Source organism: Natator depressus, chromosome 3, assembly GCF_965152275.1.
Source record: "Natator depressus isolate rNatDep1 chromosome 3, rNatDep2.hap1, whole genome shotgun sequence".
In the NCBI taxonomy this organism is placed as follows: Eukaryota; Metazoa; Chordata; order Testudines; family Cheloniidae; genus Natator; species Natator depressus.
The window spans coordinates 104716901-104733589 of NC_134236.1; the positions used below are offsets into that span (position 1 = coordinate 104716901).

General features: G+C 41.4%; 2 protein-coding genes across 3 annotated transcripts in view; both read right to left on the minus strand.

Moving 5' to 3' along the window:
- Nucleotides 1–8287, minus strand: part of MAP7 (microtubule associated protein 7) — a 189307-nt gene extending 181020 nt beyond the window's left edge. The window contains exon 1 of the mRNA XM_074948494.1: nucleotides 8176–8287. Coding sequence (XP_074804595.1) covers nucleotides 8176–8239 — 64 coding nt within the window. The 5' untranslated portion in view covers nucleotides 8240–8287. The remainder of the gene's footprint in view (nucleotides 1–8175) is intronic.
- Nucleotides 8288–12752: 4465 nt separating this feature from the next.
- The window catches only part of MAP3K5 (mitogen-activated protein kinase kinase kinase 5), a 160759-nt gene continuing 156822 nt past the window's right edge, over nucleotides 12753–16689 (minus strand). For both annotated transcript variants that reach the window (XM_074948490.1, XM_074948489.1), the window contains 3 exons: nucleotides 16269–16381; nucleotides 14628–14704; nucleotides 12753–13395 (listed from right to left, as the gene is read on the minus strand). In XM_074948490.1, coding sequence (XP_074804591.1) covers nucleotides 13335–13395; nucleotides 14628–14704; nucleotides 16269–16381 — 251 coding nt within the window. In that variant the 3' untranslated portion in view covers nucleotides 12753–13334. The remainder of the gene's footprint in view (nucleotides 13396–14627; nucleotides 14705–16268; nucleotides 16382–16689) is intronic.

Sequence of the window (16689 nt, forward strand, 5' to 3'; positions counted from 1 at the left end):
AGAAGGAATCTTAATGTGCCAAAATCAAATTAAAGCTTCTCCATCACATTACCACACAGATAAGATCATATAAATGAAATCCTATGAATGACTTAGCCGTCTGTTCATTGCTATCACCAACTCAGCAGTTGACTTAGCCTAGTGCATTAATAATTAGAGAGAAACCCTTTAAGCCAATTAGAACTGTTGGGTAGTGGCAGCATTTCTCAGAGGGATAGGACACATGGTTTTAAAAAAAAGAAAACGTGGAGGTAAAACGCTGATGACTACTTCTTCCTTTACTCATAGCTCTCACTTTGGCTAACAAACTTAAGCACCAATCCTGAGACTACTTATGCATGTCAGTAACTTTACTCAGGTGAATAGCTGCATACAGAAAACAGAACTACTCCTGTGAGTACCATCCCCAGCATTGCCAACCCAGAGCATTCACAAAACATAAACCAGGCCCCCCCCCCAAAGCCTGAGATTAGCTTTAAAAATAATACATTTTGGGGTTGTGTTGTTTGCCTTCTGGTATTGGAGCCTTTAGGATTCATGTTTTCAAGCTTTTCCCAACAACCATGTGGGCTGGAAACTTACTTTTTAATGAGAGCTGAGATTCTCCTGTAATAACATGACTCAAGGAGCGAGGGCTTTAAGAAAACACCAAATATCACAAGACTTGCAATAAAATTGCTAGAGTTGGCATGTGTTTGTGGGATTGAGCTCTTAATGAATTTGACAAATGCATCTTTGGGTCCTATCATTTTTCACCCGTAAACAGATAGTGTGTGTGCGTGCAACCTCTTTTTTCAAATTCTCCTAGGAGGTTGGTTCTGTAGCTTTATAAAGGTCAAGGATTCTGAGAATCTCTCTTCCCTGGAGAAGATGAGGGTGTGAAAGGAGTACTGTTACCTAAGCTCTAACTCAGTGATGGGCAACCTGCGGCCGGTCAGGGTAATCCTGCTGGAGGGCCGCGAGACTGTGTTTATACTGACCATCCACAGGCACGGCTGCCCGCAGCTCCCATTGGCCGGAAACAGCAAACCACAGCCACTGACAGGCTGCGTGCAGCCCCTGGGCTGCATATTGCCCACCACTGCTCTAACTACATGCTTAGGCTTGCATTTTTGATTCATTTTCATTTATATTTTTCAAGTGGAAAGGAAAATATGTTGTTTAAAGACCAGTAGTGCCTGCTTAATTGAGGCAGTTATTACAATGATCAGATTTAATTACATTTTCAGCAACAAATAATTTTCAGCTTTAAATCAACTAAACTCCTTCATACGCATTTCCTGTTTTCTTGTATAATCCATCAATCTGTGCTCAGAAATATATAAATTATATTAAAATGTCTGCCTGAGGTACTCTGAAATTAATGCAAACTATGATTTTTTTATTTCAAGAAATAATTTATAGTTTCACATTGAAAATGGAGGTATTCTTCAATTCAGACTGTGTGCATACAGCTTCAATTATGTTAACAAGGTTCTCTTTCTATACTAGCATTGAAGGAAGGAAGTACACAAACCAATTGTCCACGCCTCACCTGACAGATATTATTTTTCATAAACTGCAGAGCTTTTAAACCCTAGTTTAAAAGAAAACTGTGGTAAGAGGGAGAACATGAGTAGTAGCATGCCCTGCATTATACAGTGTATACCTAAAATAGTCTCTTACTTTTCCCCAGCGGATGGTCCTTGCATATACAATTATTGACCAAGAGAAGACACTAACGAACTGGGCTGTCCACCTTCCCCCCCCCCCCAAAAAAAAGGGGGGGGGAAGAGGGGAGGTGGGAGAGGTTCCTTAAATCCAGTTTAAAAAAAAAATCTCTATTACATTTAATCCAGAATTTATTTTATGTCACATAAGCAGTTACAGAAAATAATACATGTGAATTGCAGATGAACTTGAAGCTCAATGTTAAAGTATTCAGAACTAGAGTTTTGGTTCAGCCCATTGTAAACATGAGGCCAATTGAGTAGTTTGGAGCCAGATCTGAAATCCAGAATTTCAAAATTTGGTGTAGTTTGATCCACTGTTTTGATTAGAAATGAGCTCAAGTCAAAACTCTTCATCAAAAAGCCCTACACAGATAAATCAACAAACCATGCCTCATGTGAAGGAAAAATGACAGTAACTTGAATTAGTTCCCAAATGAAATGGTAGAAAGCTCTCATAATGGGGATATAGTTGACACATTTAAAAATAAATACATTTACAAAACTGAAAAGAGCGGGGGAGAAAAAAAATGAGTGTAATCTCTTCTGCATAATCACTCTTCATAGCAAATGACCGGTTAGTTTCAATGTTTAAAATATCTTTGCTGTATCAAGTCTGTCCTACATTAGTACTAAGGCACCAGAGTCACGCTGCATTGCTTTTGGTGATTAAGTCTGTAAATCACTTCAGCAACCTTTTGCTCTATTGGGTTGGGTTTAGTCTTCACACTTCTGGTGCAAGATTAAAGAACACACACGTACGAAAAGCCTTGTCTGAGTTATTTTTGTGAATAATTACATACCAATATTCTGGACTCCTACAGACCCTCAACAGAGAAAGTGCATGAGATCCTCCTAGTGGTGGAATAATGAGAAGCTTGGATACGGAGCAAGAGATACTTTACTGAGAGGAACAGCTAGCACCAAAAAAAAGTTTTCATTCAGATTCTTATACTACTTGTGATATTCAGGATCCAGACACCCCACGGGGAAAACATGGGCTCTGAACCCCAAGAATAAGCAATTAAATCAACTGATTGTACACGATATTATTGTACTACTGTATAAAAGTGTATTGAGTAAGGTATTGCATAAAAAAATTGTGACATGTTGCTCATGAGTACCATTGAATGACGTATGGATGGATGGTGTGTAAAGAGTTCTCCGTGTGTGCTGGAAATATCTTCTAAAATATGTTTGGGGGGCAGACTTGATAAACAGTGAAAGTACATTTACAAATAAGGTAAACAAAGCATTCACGCTAACAAGCAGCGGAAGAAATAGCTTGGAGAGCACACCGGGGGACACTGCAAACTCTGGCCCCCAAGAGGTCTTCCTGGCTCTTGAGACAAAGACAATAGACTTTGGTAAATATAAGGGGAGCAAATATACATTTTAGTGACCCATCACTAAGGGGACAGAGGAGACAGCACCCTCTGAATCTGTGAATGCTGGATCCTCCTGCCTGAACGGCTGGAGATGTGTCAGCTTGATTTAAGTGAGAAAGCAATTTAGGCAAAGAAGGTAGGTTAGGACACTAGAAAGCATGTTTTGTGGTAACTTTTTCTCTTGCTTAGTATCATTAAAATCTGTTCTTTATTAATAAACTTATTCTTTGTTTTACTAAGAACCATCTCAGGGCTGTTATATTGAAGTAAAGTGTGAGTCCACAGCGAAACCAGCAGGCTGGTTATCTCTTTGGAGGTACCAAACGTAATAATTTTTTACGAGTGGACAGTGAGAGGGTCTGGACTCTGGCGAACTCAGAACTGGGGTTCACTGGTTGTTTGCTGGAGATGTGATGTGGCTTGGAGCGGACACACAGTTTGATCTCCAGCAAAGCTCACTCTAACACACTGGCTTACAATTCTGGGTGCCCTGAAGAGAGTGTCACAATCCTATAGGATGTATTAAGGGGTTCAATGTTCCCCTCAATGCAGAGTATCTCCTATTACAATAAATAGGATTTACCTGTGCAGACAGAAGGGAAAATCAGATTCTCAAAATAGAATGTAAATCCGAGTGTTACAACACAACCTATCTATCAAAATATTTTAACTAGCATATAAATGAAGCCTAGGAAGGAACCATATATAAATCAGGTACATTTTAGGAGAACATCCACTGTATTTTTTTTTCAAAATAATAGGACAATATATGTTTAAAAAGAGTCTTAAACTGAACTATCATACCAAATTAAATCACAATATTTTTTTCACACTGTAACAGCATAAACAACAGACTAGACTTCACACCAAGCTTAACAGAGGGAAAGTTTAAACGGTTTGCTTTACCAAGCTAGCAAGGAACACTTATCCAAATTAACAAAATGAGTTTATAGTTTTTAACAGAAGACAGGACACATTAGAATAAAGCAGTTACATCTAAAACATTTTCACTGCAAGATCAGAGATTTAAACATAATTCCAATAGCATCTCATTTGCCTCAGCCATAAGGAGCACCATTCTCCTGCCTCTATCAACGTGCAGCCAAAATTAGCACCTGATTAAATAGCAGCTGGCTAAGCAGAACCCAGACAAAAATGAGGTGGCTGCTGGCAGGAAGAGGGAGGTGCTTCTGCAAATGTCATCTTTGACACCCCCAACTAGTGAGGGGCTCTCCTCTTGGACTGATATGCTGGTCTGCAGCACTGTGTTCCTCTTGGATTTCTTAATGCTATTAGATGCCCAAATACCGATGGCAACCATTTTTTTTTTTTTTCAAATGAACACTTTTATCTAATACTGGCCAGAAGACTGTGCCCCATTTTACCCGTCCCACACCTGGCCATCCATGGTGAGCCACATTATCTTCAACTTCATGCTCGGTTATAGCAACTCATATCTAGGAATGAAGCCATTCACCCAGAAACAGCTCCCAAAGTTCAGCAGCCCATCTGCTTAACAGAACAGGGCACTATGATCTCATCACCCCTTTCAAAGCCTCTGTCCTGATATTGAAAGCCCACCCTGCAGGACTGGCCCTAGCTACCCGAGGATTGCACCCCCCTCCACAACAACTACTTCTTACCAAAACATTAAAACTGTTAAGCAATAGGGGGAGTCCCTTGAGCACAAGAGACAGAACCGTCACAGGAGCTGGACGTAGACTATGGAATTTGGCTTTCAAAACTAAATGAAAACTAGTTTATTTGACTCAGCTTCCCCTGAATAAATTCTTCTCTCTCACACACACACACTCTCTCTCTCAAAACACCCTATATACTAATAGAGCTATTTTTCCTACAGGTTGGGATAGAAGGAAAGGAGATTATATTATTTTTAAATACTCGGGAAGCACTCAGATACCATGAAGAGTGGGACCTACTCGTACATGGATTATAAACAGCTTAATTGCTGAAGTTTATCTCAGACACTTCACACATGAATAAGTTGTGGATGAACTTCGACACTCCAAGCAAGTTTAAGGATCAACCTTTATAGCAAGGAAAGCAAACAGATTTGCTTATTATTTATAAAGGATGTTTAAATGGATAAAATGCAAATAAAATACAATATGAAACAACAGTAAATTGAATCATCAGAAATACCCTGGGGAGCAAACTCACATGATTTAAATATCATTTAAAAGCTGTAAGTAATTTGCACTCATAATGTATGTTTACTTTTAAAATACTTTATCTGAAGTTTGTTTTCATAAATACCTAGAGGAAAAATTAGTTTTAACAACAATAATGATGCAGTGAAAATCTTGAACCTTAGACTTCATTTTAAAATTAAGAATGTTCTTTTAACTCATTCTTCAAAAAAGAAAAAATTGTCCAGAGGGGTTCTCTGTGTGTGCGTGTGCATGTGTGTGTGGAGCACAGGTAATCGGGTTATGTTTGTTTGCTTCTTTGTTTCGTTTTTTGCTTTTACACACAGAAGCCTTAACTAATACTTGCCCTTTCAGAAGCTGAACTTCAGAGTGATGATTGTAAGTCTACGATGATAAACCAAAATTCTAAACAGAGACACCACCCTATTACCTTTACAAAAGGAAAAAGGATAGGTCTCAATGATATTTGCATGGGTATGTCCACTTTGCTTATTTACAATCACGTCACCATACCATTACATAAAATATTTGTTTAAAATATTTAAAGTTTTAATCAACAAGCAACAGTATGTCCTATTTGTACACGGTTTTAAGCAAAACCTTCACTTCAATATTTGAGAAACTCAGCCATATCCTAAGGGTAAGGTGAATACAAACTTTGTAAGAGAGAAGTGGAATCATGGTCTGGAGGGGGAAAAATAAGGAAGGATTTAATCAGTTCAGTTCAATATATACCACCCTGAACATGCCAAAGAGACAACCCCTTTCCTGCATCTGATTGTAAGCCACCTCTGTGCCTAAAGCAACAACAGCAGTTGATCTGATTATGTAAACCAAACTCCCCTGTCCTCCTCACTCCTAAACCAAAATAGAACAGTTTTTAAATGCTCTTAGGGTGGATATACCTCCTTACAGGAGATACCCTAATCAGTATAAAGCCAACCTTCCACCTCCCTCTGCACAAAGCATAGAGTTGACAAATTAAGGAAAGAGTATCAACATTTAATTAATCACAGATTTTTAAGACCAGATTGGAACCAATATGATCATGCAGTCTGACCTCCTGTATAATACAGGCCATAGACCCTCACCCTCTAATACTTGCATCAAATCCATAACTTCTGATGGAGCTAGACCACCTCTTAGAAAGGCATCCAATCTTGATTTAAAGATTTCATTCAACTGATGAAAAAACCATCACTTCTTCCTTCAGTAAGTTGTTCCAGTGGTTAATTACCCTCACAGTAAAAAAATAATAATAATAAAAAAAGTCTTATTTCTAGAGTAGACTGAATTTGTCCAGTTTCAGTTTCCAGCCCTTGGATCTTGTTATGCCTTTGTCTGATAGATTAAAGAGCCCTCTGCTATCAGAAGTCTTCTCCACATGTAGGTTCTTAAGGACTGTGTTCAAACCCCTCCAATCCTCCCAGATAAACTAAATATACTGAGGACCTTTAGTATCTCACTGTAAGACAGGTTTTTCACATTTCAAATGATATTGTAGCTCTTTGCTGAATCCTTTGCAATTTGTGGCCATCCTTAACGTGTTGACTCTGAAAATGGATGCACTATTCCAATAATGGTCTGACTAATGTTTCCCCATTTCCACTCAATATTCCTGTAGTTGCACATTCAAGGATCATGTCAGCTCTCTTAGCTACCAAATCACACTAGGGGCTCACGTGCAGTATTTATGTTATTGCATCCGTGACTAACTAAACTTTTGTGGGAATTTGCTATATTTTAATGTTAAATGTTTTATCTTATTCTAAAACACCCAAAGGCATTAATCCACATTATGGAACAATGGTCTGCAAATTTCAGATACACTGGTTTTGGATTTTAGCAATAGAAATAGCATCTTTAAACAATACACACAGGTATATGTACACCAATCACCTCTAAAAACAGGACTGCAACTAGGCACTTTACTACATTGAAATACCTTTAGTGTGGTATTGCATGTATATGTTTAGGGTGAGAAACGCTGCAAATATCACAGTAAATTTAACTACTGCCAATTGTAATCTCTAATTTTAATGGCATCCACTGCATTCACATAGGTAGTTTTGAACAGAAAGTATTCCATTTAAATTAAACACACACTCTGCAGCGCTGTATGCTAGGAGGTGGGAGTTAAGCCGCAATGAACATTTCGAGTCGAGCAACGAATCCCTAAAAATACAGGCCTAGAATAAAAACACCAGCCACCCAACTGCAGTGATACGAGCTGATGCCACTTCCATTAAAAGAGGGACAAGTGCGTCTAAACTGGCTCAGAGTCTGACCCTGACCTCGAGAAGCAGAAAATGATCACCTTAACTACACAAACATCCTGCCTAATTACTGCAAGCGGGTGACTGCAGGCTGCTGTGGGTCCGTCCTTCCATCCGCTGGTGCGATGAGCCCTGCCCTGCTGGGGCTAGGATCCATGGACACGGAGCGATCAGACCTATTCCCCTCCCCAAAGAGGGCTGTTGGCGGGAGATTTTTAAGGAGTTTTGCAAGGGTTGGTGTGATTAATTCCACCCCCTCCATCCCGGGGGACCCTTCCTCCTCCCGGGGCCGGATCCCACCCTGCTACAAAGCCTCCCCTGAAGTCGGGGGGCAGCAGGAGGGGGCCGAGCGGGGCATGCTGCGCACCTGTTGCGGCAGGAGGAGGAGGACGACGCCGGACACGGAGACCAGGCCGTGCCCCAGGCCCTGCGGGAGGACGCTGCAGCCCCGAGGCACCGTCTCTCCCCGCCTGCCCAGCCTAGCGCCGCCCGCCGCAGCTTTCAGGGACCCTTCGCTGCCCGCGGAGCAGCCGGATTCTCTCCCGGGGAAGGGGGCAGCCGGCCCCAGCCCAGGGCTCCGCTCCCGCCTGCAGCGCCCGGGGACCGGGACGGGGGGAGGGGGCGGTCTCACCTGCAGGGCCCCGGCGGGGAGCGTCGCCGCTGCCGCTGCCTCCGGCCGCCCGTGCCTCCGCCATGTCTCCTCGGTGAGCTCAGGCGCCCCGCCCCGCCCCGCGGGAGCCGCCGCAGGCGCCGGCAGGTGAGCGCGCCACGCACCAGGCGGGAGGGGCCGCCCCGCGGCAGCGCCACCTCGCGGGCAGGTGCGGCAGGGCGCTGGGGACAAGCCCGCCTCAGGCCCGGGCGGGGGGCTAGGCAGGGCTCGGCCTGCCACCCTCCTGCAGGGGGGAGCGGCCCCCCGCCGGGCTGTCCCCGGGCCGGTGGGGGGCTGGGTGCCGGCGTCGCTCTTAGGGGACTACCGCTGGCCGCGTGATCGCCACCCCCCGCCCACGGCTTCACCCAGGGCTGCGGGCTCCGCGCATAGCCCACGGGCTTGGCATGGAAGTCGCTGGAAGGAAGGAAGGATCCAGTGCCCGGCTTGGGAGACCCGATTCAGACTTTGCGCTGACCGTGCCTGGTGATTTGCATTTCTTTCCTGAACGCTTCCTGAGCCTGGTTCCGTTCCGTGTATGGGGTTGGGCGGGGAGCTGTCCCGTTGCAGCATGAGGTGGTTTCTAAGACCTCGGGCCCAAGCTGTACACACGGGTTCCTTAATCAAAGAAAGCACAGTGATTTGCACCCAGAAGAGACTAGGAAGTTAATGCAGCTGACTAAAAACTACTGTGACATGCTCAGTATTGCTTAACACCACTAAGCAGCTGGGTATTCATCTTGAGTTAGATGTAACATCCCAGTGGTCTTGAATGTCCTTAACAGACCACATCGACATGTGTCTTCAGACTCTGTCCCTTCCTGGGGGGTTAGCCTATACACAATATAAACCACATCCTAAGCTTGCTTTCCAGCTGTGGCTGTTCCAAGAGCTTCTCTCTCAGACCTCTTCCAGTCCCCAAAGATTTATAATCTGGTTGAAGGTAACTTTATTCAGGAGGCGAGGCATCATGTCTAGGGAGTAAGGGTGGGAGCCACAAACGGCTAGGTGCCTAAACCTCAGACTTAGGCACCTAAGTCCCAGTTTTGGCTCCACTGTGATCTACAAAACTGCCATTGAATGCTGTAGACATTGGCACCTAAGTTTTCAGGGTACAAGTTTCCTCAGCACGTACATGTCTGTTTCTGGGCATGTGCATTGCTGCCTCCCTCTAGGTGTACAGATGTTTATCTCCTGCCTAAGCCCCAGGGGGAATCACAAACCAGGGGAAGATAGGCATTGGGCCACCTATCCCACCTGCAGGGCCTGATGTGGTAGGCACTCTGAGCACACCTATTGGAATGGGTCCCATTCAAAATCCTGGTGCTGATGGTACTCCTACCCACAGGGCCAGCTCTAGGTTTTTTGCTGCCCCAAGCAAAAAAAAAATTTCACCCCAAGCTCCGAGAGCTTGCTTTCCCGGTGCCTAGAGTTGGTCCTGCCTACCCACCTGGTAACTTTCAGCTCAGTGGTTAGTGCACTCACCTGGGATGTGGGGAGATCCTGGTTCAATTCCTCCCTTCTCTACCAAAGGGGAGACCCTGGTTCAAATCCTGTTTCTCAAGCGGGGGCTTCGAACACTAAACTACTGGATATTTTGATGTGGGGCTTCTTCGGTCTCTCGTGATTTTCTAGGTACCTGAAAGTTAGGGAGCTTGACACTCAGCTAGGGTGACCAGATACCAAGTGTGGAAAAAAAGTGTGTGTGTGTGTGGGGGGGGGGGATTGGTGCCTATATAAAACAAAGTCCCGAATATTGGGGCTGTCCCTATAAAATTGGGATATCTGGTCACCCTACACTCAGCATTGCAATGCCTAAGTCCCTTCATGGATCCCACCCTAATTACCAGGAATCTTAATGCAGAGTTTTAGCTTCTGAGCCTATACAAGGTCTTAGTGCTTACACCTTTTTAAAGGAGTAGATTGCAATAATTTAATCTGGAGGTCACAAAAGCATGGATAGATTTAGTGTTGTACCATTCTGAGAGATCTAGACAGCTGTAAATGTGGGGGGGAGGAGACGGCACCATAGATTGCAGAAGCAGTCAGGGATTCCAAAGCACACCCAAACTGGGAAGATTTTGCTCCACTACCTGGAATGGAAGGTCCTTATACTTTCCTCTCTCCACTCTGTCAGTGGGGACAGTAAGATCTCCAGAAAAGAGATCTCTCCCTACTACTCAAGTGGAGAGAAATCTCTCACACATGCACACAAACACACGTGCACACACAGTTCTCCTGCCACTGACACAAATGATGAAATAAACATAAATCTTCTTCACAACAAAGAGCCATCATACATAACAGCAAAATGTCATTTAATCAGTACCAAAATTCTCCTAGCCCTTTACTCATATCTTCATCTAACAACTTGTTAATTTCCTCATCCTTTTACTATATGAAGGAGGAGCTATTTATGAGAAGCTTCAAATAAAAGAAACAGACTCAAACGAGTGGACTATGAACCATTACTGTACTTTGGCTCCAGTTTAAGTTAAGAGGAACAACCGGGTGTTGACACAGCTGTCAACAAATTGGGACAGATATTATCCTGGCTTCCGGAAAAAAGATTAATCATTATATATGATAGTTGAGATAAAAATATTGAATCACAATTGGAGAGAAAATATGGGTGAAATCCTGGCTCCACTGATGTTTAATGGCAAAACTCCCATTGACTTTAGCAGAGCCAGGATTTCATCCAATGTGTATTTAACACTATCAAAAATTTGTTAGGAATTTCTTAATGCTATATTAAGAATTTGTAGAATTCCTTGTGTATATGAAAGACACTGACACTTTACAATATAAAGTTGTGTTGTACACATTCAAGGGCTATAACTTTGGAAATAAGTTGCTATAATTATATGCATTCCTCTTCTCTCCAGAGAGTACAGTGGTAGTGAACCTGGCTAACTGGTTCACTCTCAACATATGGGCCTGCAGTCAAGTAAATTAGTACTGTTCCCAGATGCAGTGACCAGTACTCACTCATATTTCTTGTGGTGAACTGCAAAGGCCTACTATAAAGATACTCTCTGGGGCATGCAGGGATGAGGGGCATGCAGTTTGAGGTCCCAACTGTTAGGGAGACCACCTCTCTCCTAATGTACTGCCAAGACCAATTGGGACCCTTCTCATCCTCCAGTTTATTACCATAAACTATGTTTTAAAAGTACTGATAAAGGAAATAAGGTAATGAAATTACACAGTGCTGCCTGAAAAAAGTCTAAATCAGAGGTTTCCCAACCATAATCAGTGGAGAACTGGCTATTCATAGATTGCCATATTGTTGTCATCTTACTTCCAGCAGGCGAATTAAATTAAGACAATTGAAAAAAAGAAATTTTCCTAATTTTACTTTTCCACAGAAACAATTGTTGTCATTCCCTCAGAGACAATATATGTTGCTTTTGTCCTTGCACAACATATCCTCTGCAACTGATCTTTGCACTGTTTAACTTGGAATTTCTACCTAATTCTGCCTTCTGCTGTTGTAGTATTGTAAACGGCTTAAAATTAACTATGTAGCCCCAAACATAGCAGCAATTCAGTGATGGATTGAGTTTCCCCAGGTGTATACATTTATAAATATGTTTGTAAAGCCCTTTGGCATGAAAATGCTGCTGTATATAAAGTATTTCATGTACTTTTTGTGGTGCAGAGGGACTGCTTTGATTGATTTTTTTCAGTCAGCATAGACAACCTAGCAATGAGTTTGCTGCTGTCCAGACAGATATGCACTGATATATTTATAAGGCAGTTTGTTACTTTATGTTTAGATTAAGTAGAGAAATTATTCCATTTCCTTTGAAAAAAAAAATCTGTGATCCATCATTAAGCCTTCAAAGGTCAAGGCATAAGCCATGCATTAACTACTTAGGGTTTGGTGAAGTTCCTTTCTATTCAGCTTATTCCACAATTGTGCACTGTAAGGTTTCTAGCAACACCTCAAAAGCATCTAGTATTGGGAGTAGTGGGACCACTGGTCAGGTCCAATATAGCAATTCCTATGTTCCAAAACGTCAGTGGAGAAATACTGTCCATTTTCATGATTTATGGGAAAGATACATAATCAAAAGGCTTTCAGAACAGAATAAATGCCCTCAAATGCTTTTACAACTAACAGTTTGTGACCAGGAAGCTGAAAGTCCACTTCTTACTGACTATAGCTAGTCAAGCTGTTTATTAAACCAGCTGGAGCACTAGGTGAAGAGTTTTTTCTGTCCTGGAAAAATGTGGATGCTGAAATTAGACTTAGTATGTGGGAAAACTGAATGAGTTTGTAATACATTGTTTACCAAGACCGAAGCACAGTAACTCTAAACTTCAAGTCACTTTAATATGAGAAGGTTTTCTTAATATTCAGCCTAAATTTTCCATGTAGTTTTGTCCCATTACTCCTAGCTATACCGCATGGATCACATTTTGAACTATTATTTTTAGAAGCTCTTAAATAAGGAAAGTATCAAAATTATATTCTTAGATTCTTTATTTTTAAGAATGTATGTTTGTATGTCACAATAGATAGCTTTAGAACAAGCTAACATTACTATGGTTCAGGCATATACAACTGGTACAGTTCAGTAGTACATAAACAACTCAAAAACAAATGTACTGTAGACCAGGGAACTTAAGTTACCAAAAATAAACAATATTAAAATTTATATAGGGCAGTAAGTAAAAACAATTACTTTTAGGTTCTGCACACTAAAAGAAAAAAATGTAAGCTTTACATGATAATTGAAATTATGAAGTTCTACTACAGATTATTATGGTATATAACAAAGAAGAATAAACTTGAAAGGTTGTCACATTTTGGTTTTGTTCCAGTGATGCACAATCACATGAAATCTTACATAGGTTTTGTGTAAAATTACCACCTGGTTACTTTATCTACAACAGATTTTAAGATTAAAAAAAAGCTTCCATGTAAAAATCATTTAAAACTAAAATAATGTAAAAGGGTGTTTACAGACTCCTTAGGGATTGTTGGTGTAAATGCAGTCAAGAGCTGCAGTGTTTTTAACATTGGTAAACAAATACTGGATTAAAGTGCAACACTCTCTCTGACAGCAAACCTGCTCTATGCTGTAGAAAATCTCTAAATCTCTGCAGAGAAGTAGAAACTGATTTAGCCAGCATCAAGCATGTTTCTCTCGAAAGTCACTGATGGCCTTCCAGAGCGTACATAGCATCCCTCCTCTGTAAAAGAAAAATCATTAAGATGCTTAGCTTAAAAAAACTGGTCTCCACTTCCATAGTATCCTGATTCAGGTACACTTCGATTCAAGCCATCAGGTAGTGGTCGTAATACATTCATTGCACTTATTAAACATGGTAAAAACTCAGAGAAATCAAATGTGAAATACTAAAACACAAAATTAAAACAAATGTGAATAGCATTTTTGGTTGTAATACAAACTAAAAGAACTTCTCTAAAGCTCACAGAAGTCAATGAAAAGACTCCCAGTTGACTTCAATGGACTTTAAATAAGACCATAAGCACTGTCTACAAATATGTATTTCAACTGAATTGAATGGGAGTTTTGGCTGAATTAGTAACTGGATCCAATATACTTAAAAGTTAACACCCAAAAATTATCCATAAGTGGCAGCTTTAATTTAAATCCACTTTTTCTATATGATCCAGAATAGTCAAGGATTGAGTCTGATCACACGCCAGCGCTAAACTGGTGAATCTCTGTTGATGTCAGTGGAATTACTCCTTATTGACATTGGTGGAAAGGCATGATTGTCCTCCCATTGAAATCAATGATAAAATTAATGTAGGATTAATCACTAAATGAAGAGAATCAGGCCCTCCTTGTTCAAAGTAGACTAAGCTAATTTGAACATAACTAGCAAATGTTACATACTGTCCTAATTAATATAATGAAACACTAGAGTATGAAATCTTACTATTTGTCCATGTTTTAATTTCTAGCTAAGATGATTGAGGGCAAGGGAGGCCTGGTATAACTCTATGCATTGCTTCTACTCAAATCCAGTTCAGTGGCTACGGGCAAACTTGCTATGATTATGTAACAGTTTAGTGGCAGTTGCATAATTTTCAGACACATTTTGTAGTTTATTGTTCTCAAAATGTTAAATTATCTGTGTCTAAAATTGTTTATATAAAGCAACACTCCGAAGGGACCTCTCTCCAAGCAAGTCTTTTGCTTTAGCTAACTTGAAGAATAAATTCTTTCAAATAACAAAATCAAACTAAAACATTTTTAAATGTTTAATCAGTACATATTCAGTGTGTCTCTGTGTGTAGAAACCCTGAAAACTAGATTTCGTAGTGTTCATTTCACATAAGTAAAATTCACACCTTAAGAATGCCATTCACAATTTTCCATTTCTATAGTTTCAGTACACAGAATACCTCTATATTTCAGCTATGTGAGATTAAATAGAAGGTGAAGTGTTACCTTAGTCTCAGGCACTTCAGATCATCTCGTGTAACGTAGCAGAGAACATCCATTAATGTGTAGTCTTCTGCCAAAAACTTTGGGGGAGGGAAAAAAGTCCGAATTGAAAGTCCGGCTACTTTTGTCAGATATATCCATTGATTCTAAGATTTATATATAATATAGGGACATGATCCTGCATTCCTTGTGTACCCAAAACTCCCTTAAATCAAATTCTGAGTGCAGAAGGAATACAGGACTGGTCCAAAATATGGTAACTTTATTGCCAATAAAGACCTTGATGCTACTGTTTTGTTTATATGTAGATTTTGTCGAGCTTATGTTTTGTAAATACAGTGAAAATACCCCATCTTTATATGGGATGTTGTATGTTTGCATGTCAAAGAGTATATATGTTTGAATTGGTCCTAATTCTGCAGTTCAGATATTTTTATCTTGTTTTGTTAATCGGCGATTCTATAGAGCTCGCTATGATAGCTGAGTACCTCAGACTTTAATTAATTAATCCTAAACACTCCTGGGGATAGGGGAGTTGGGAGGTAGGTTGGTATAAATACCCCATTTCACCGAGGGGGAAAGAAAGACACAGAGAAGTTAAGGCCTGTGTTTTCAGAAGTGACCTCTACACTTCAGTTGCTTCAATTTTTGTGTGATGAACTTTAGAAAACCATGGGCCTGCTCCTCAAAAGGTGCTAACCAGCCATGGGTCTTAACTGAAGTCAGCTGAAGTTCTAGAATGCTCAATATCTCTAAGGCTCTGTCTTCACTACAAAATAGGTGTATATGTTTTCATATCAAGATAGCTAGTTCAATGTAAAATCCTAGTGGAGACAAGGCACAGGTAATTTTTATCTTGATGTATCTAGTCAAAGTCAACCCCTGTTCCTCCTGAATTTTACCAGAAGGCTTCACTGCAATCAACAGTAGTTGCTGGAAGAGGTGCAAAGATGCTTAGGAATTAGGAAGCCAATCAAAATATTTTTAGTTAACTGGAAAATGTGTTTTATTGTATCTAGCCTGAGGTAAGCACCGCCCAGAGCCTGCACCCTGAGCCTCTCCCCGTGCCCCAACCCCCTGCCCCAGCCCTGATCCCCCTCCTTTCCTCCCTCCAAACCCCTCAATGCCAGCCCAAAGCTCCCTCTGCACCCCAAACTCCTCATCCCCAGTCCCACCCCAGAGCCCACACCCCCAGTTGGAGCCCTCACCTTCCCCTGCACCCTATTCCCCAGCCCGGAGCTCCCTCCTGCATCCTGGACTCCTCATTTCTGGCCCCACCCTGGAGCCTGCAACCCCAAACAGAGCCCGCACCCCAACCCCCCAATTTTCTGAGCATTCATGGTCCACCATACAATTTCTATTCCCAGATGTGGCCCTCGGGCCAAAAAGTTTGCCCACCCCTGAGCTAGCTACATGAATTAAAAGCAATAGTAGACTTTTTATAATGCTCTTTCTATTCTTCACCCCTCCCTTGCCCCTCCACCCCCAATCTCATCTCCTCCAAAAGGTATACAAATCATTCCAAGGTTTTTGCTGGTATAGAAATAATTCCAAGGTTTTTGCTGGTTTTTTCCCCTACTAAGCCCAAGAAAAATGCACTGCTACTGTATCACAAACATACCTAAGAAAATATATCTTTCCTACCCTATTTATAGTATCTTCATCAGCTCCATTAGTTCTCAGCCAGTTTATGAGATCAGAGTCTTCAACCCCTGTGCCAGAAGGATTAAGGTAACAGACAGACAGTCCAGGGATATCTAGATCAAATATTTTGAAAAAAGTTAGGTCTTTTCAGAGTGTCCTCTTCACAATTTTAAATAGAGAAGCACTGTCTTCAGTGACCTTTCCTACTCTTTCCACAAAAATGTGACATGCAAGTGCCGCTACAGTGAAGGATATAGAGATCAAATCCTGCAGTATTTACTCAGGTAATATTCCCTAGTGCGCTTAAATGTGTACTGTTTCAAAACAGCACTACGTTAAAGCACACCAGGAAACCTCTAACGCGCACCACCAGGGTCTACACAAACCAATTAGCGAACAATGCATTAGTGCTCTTTAGAAA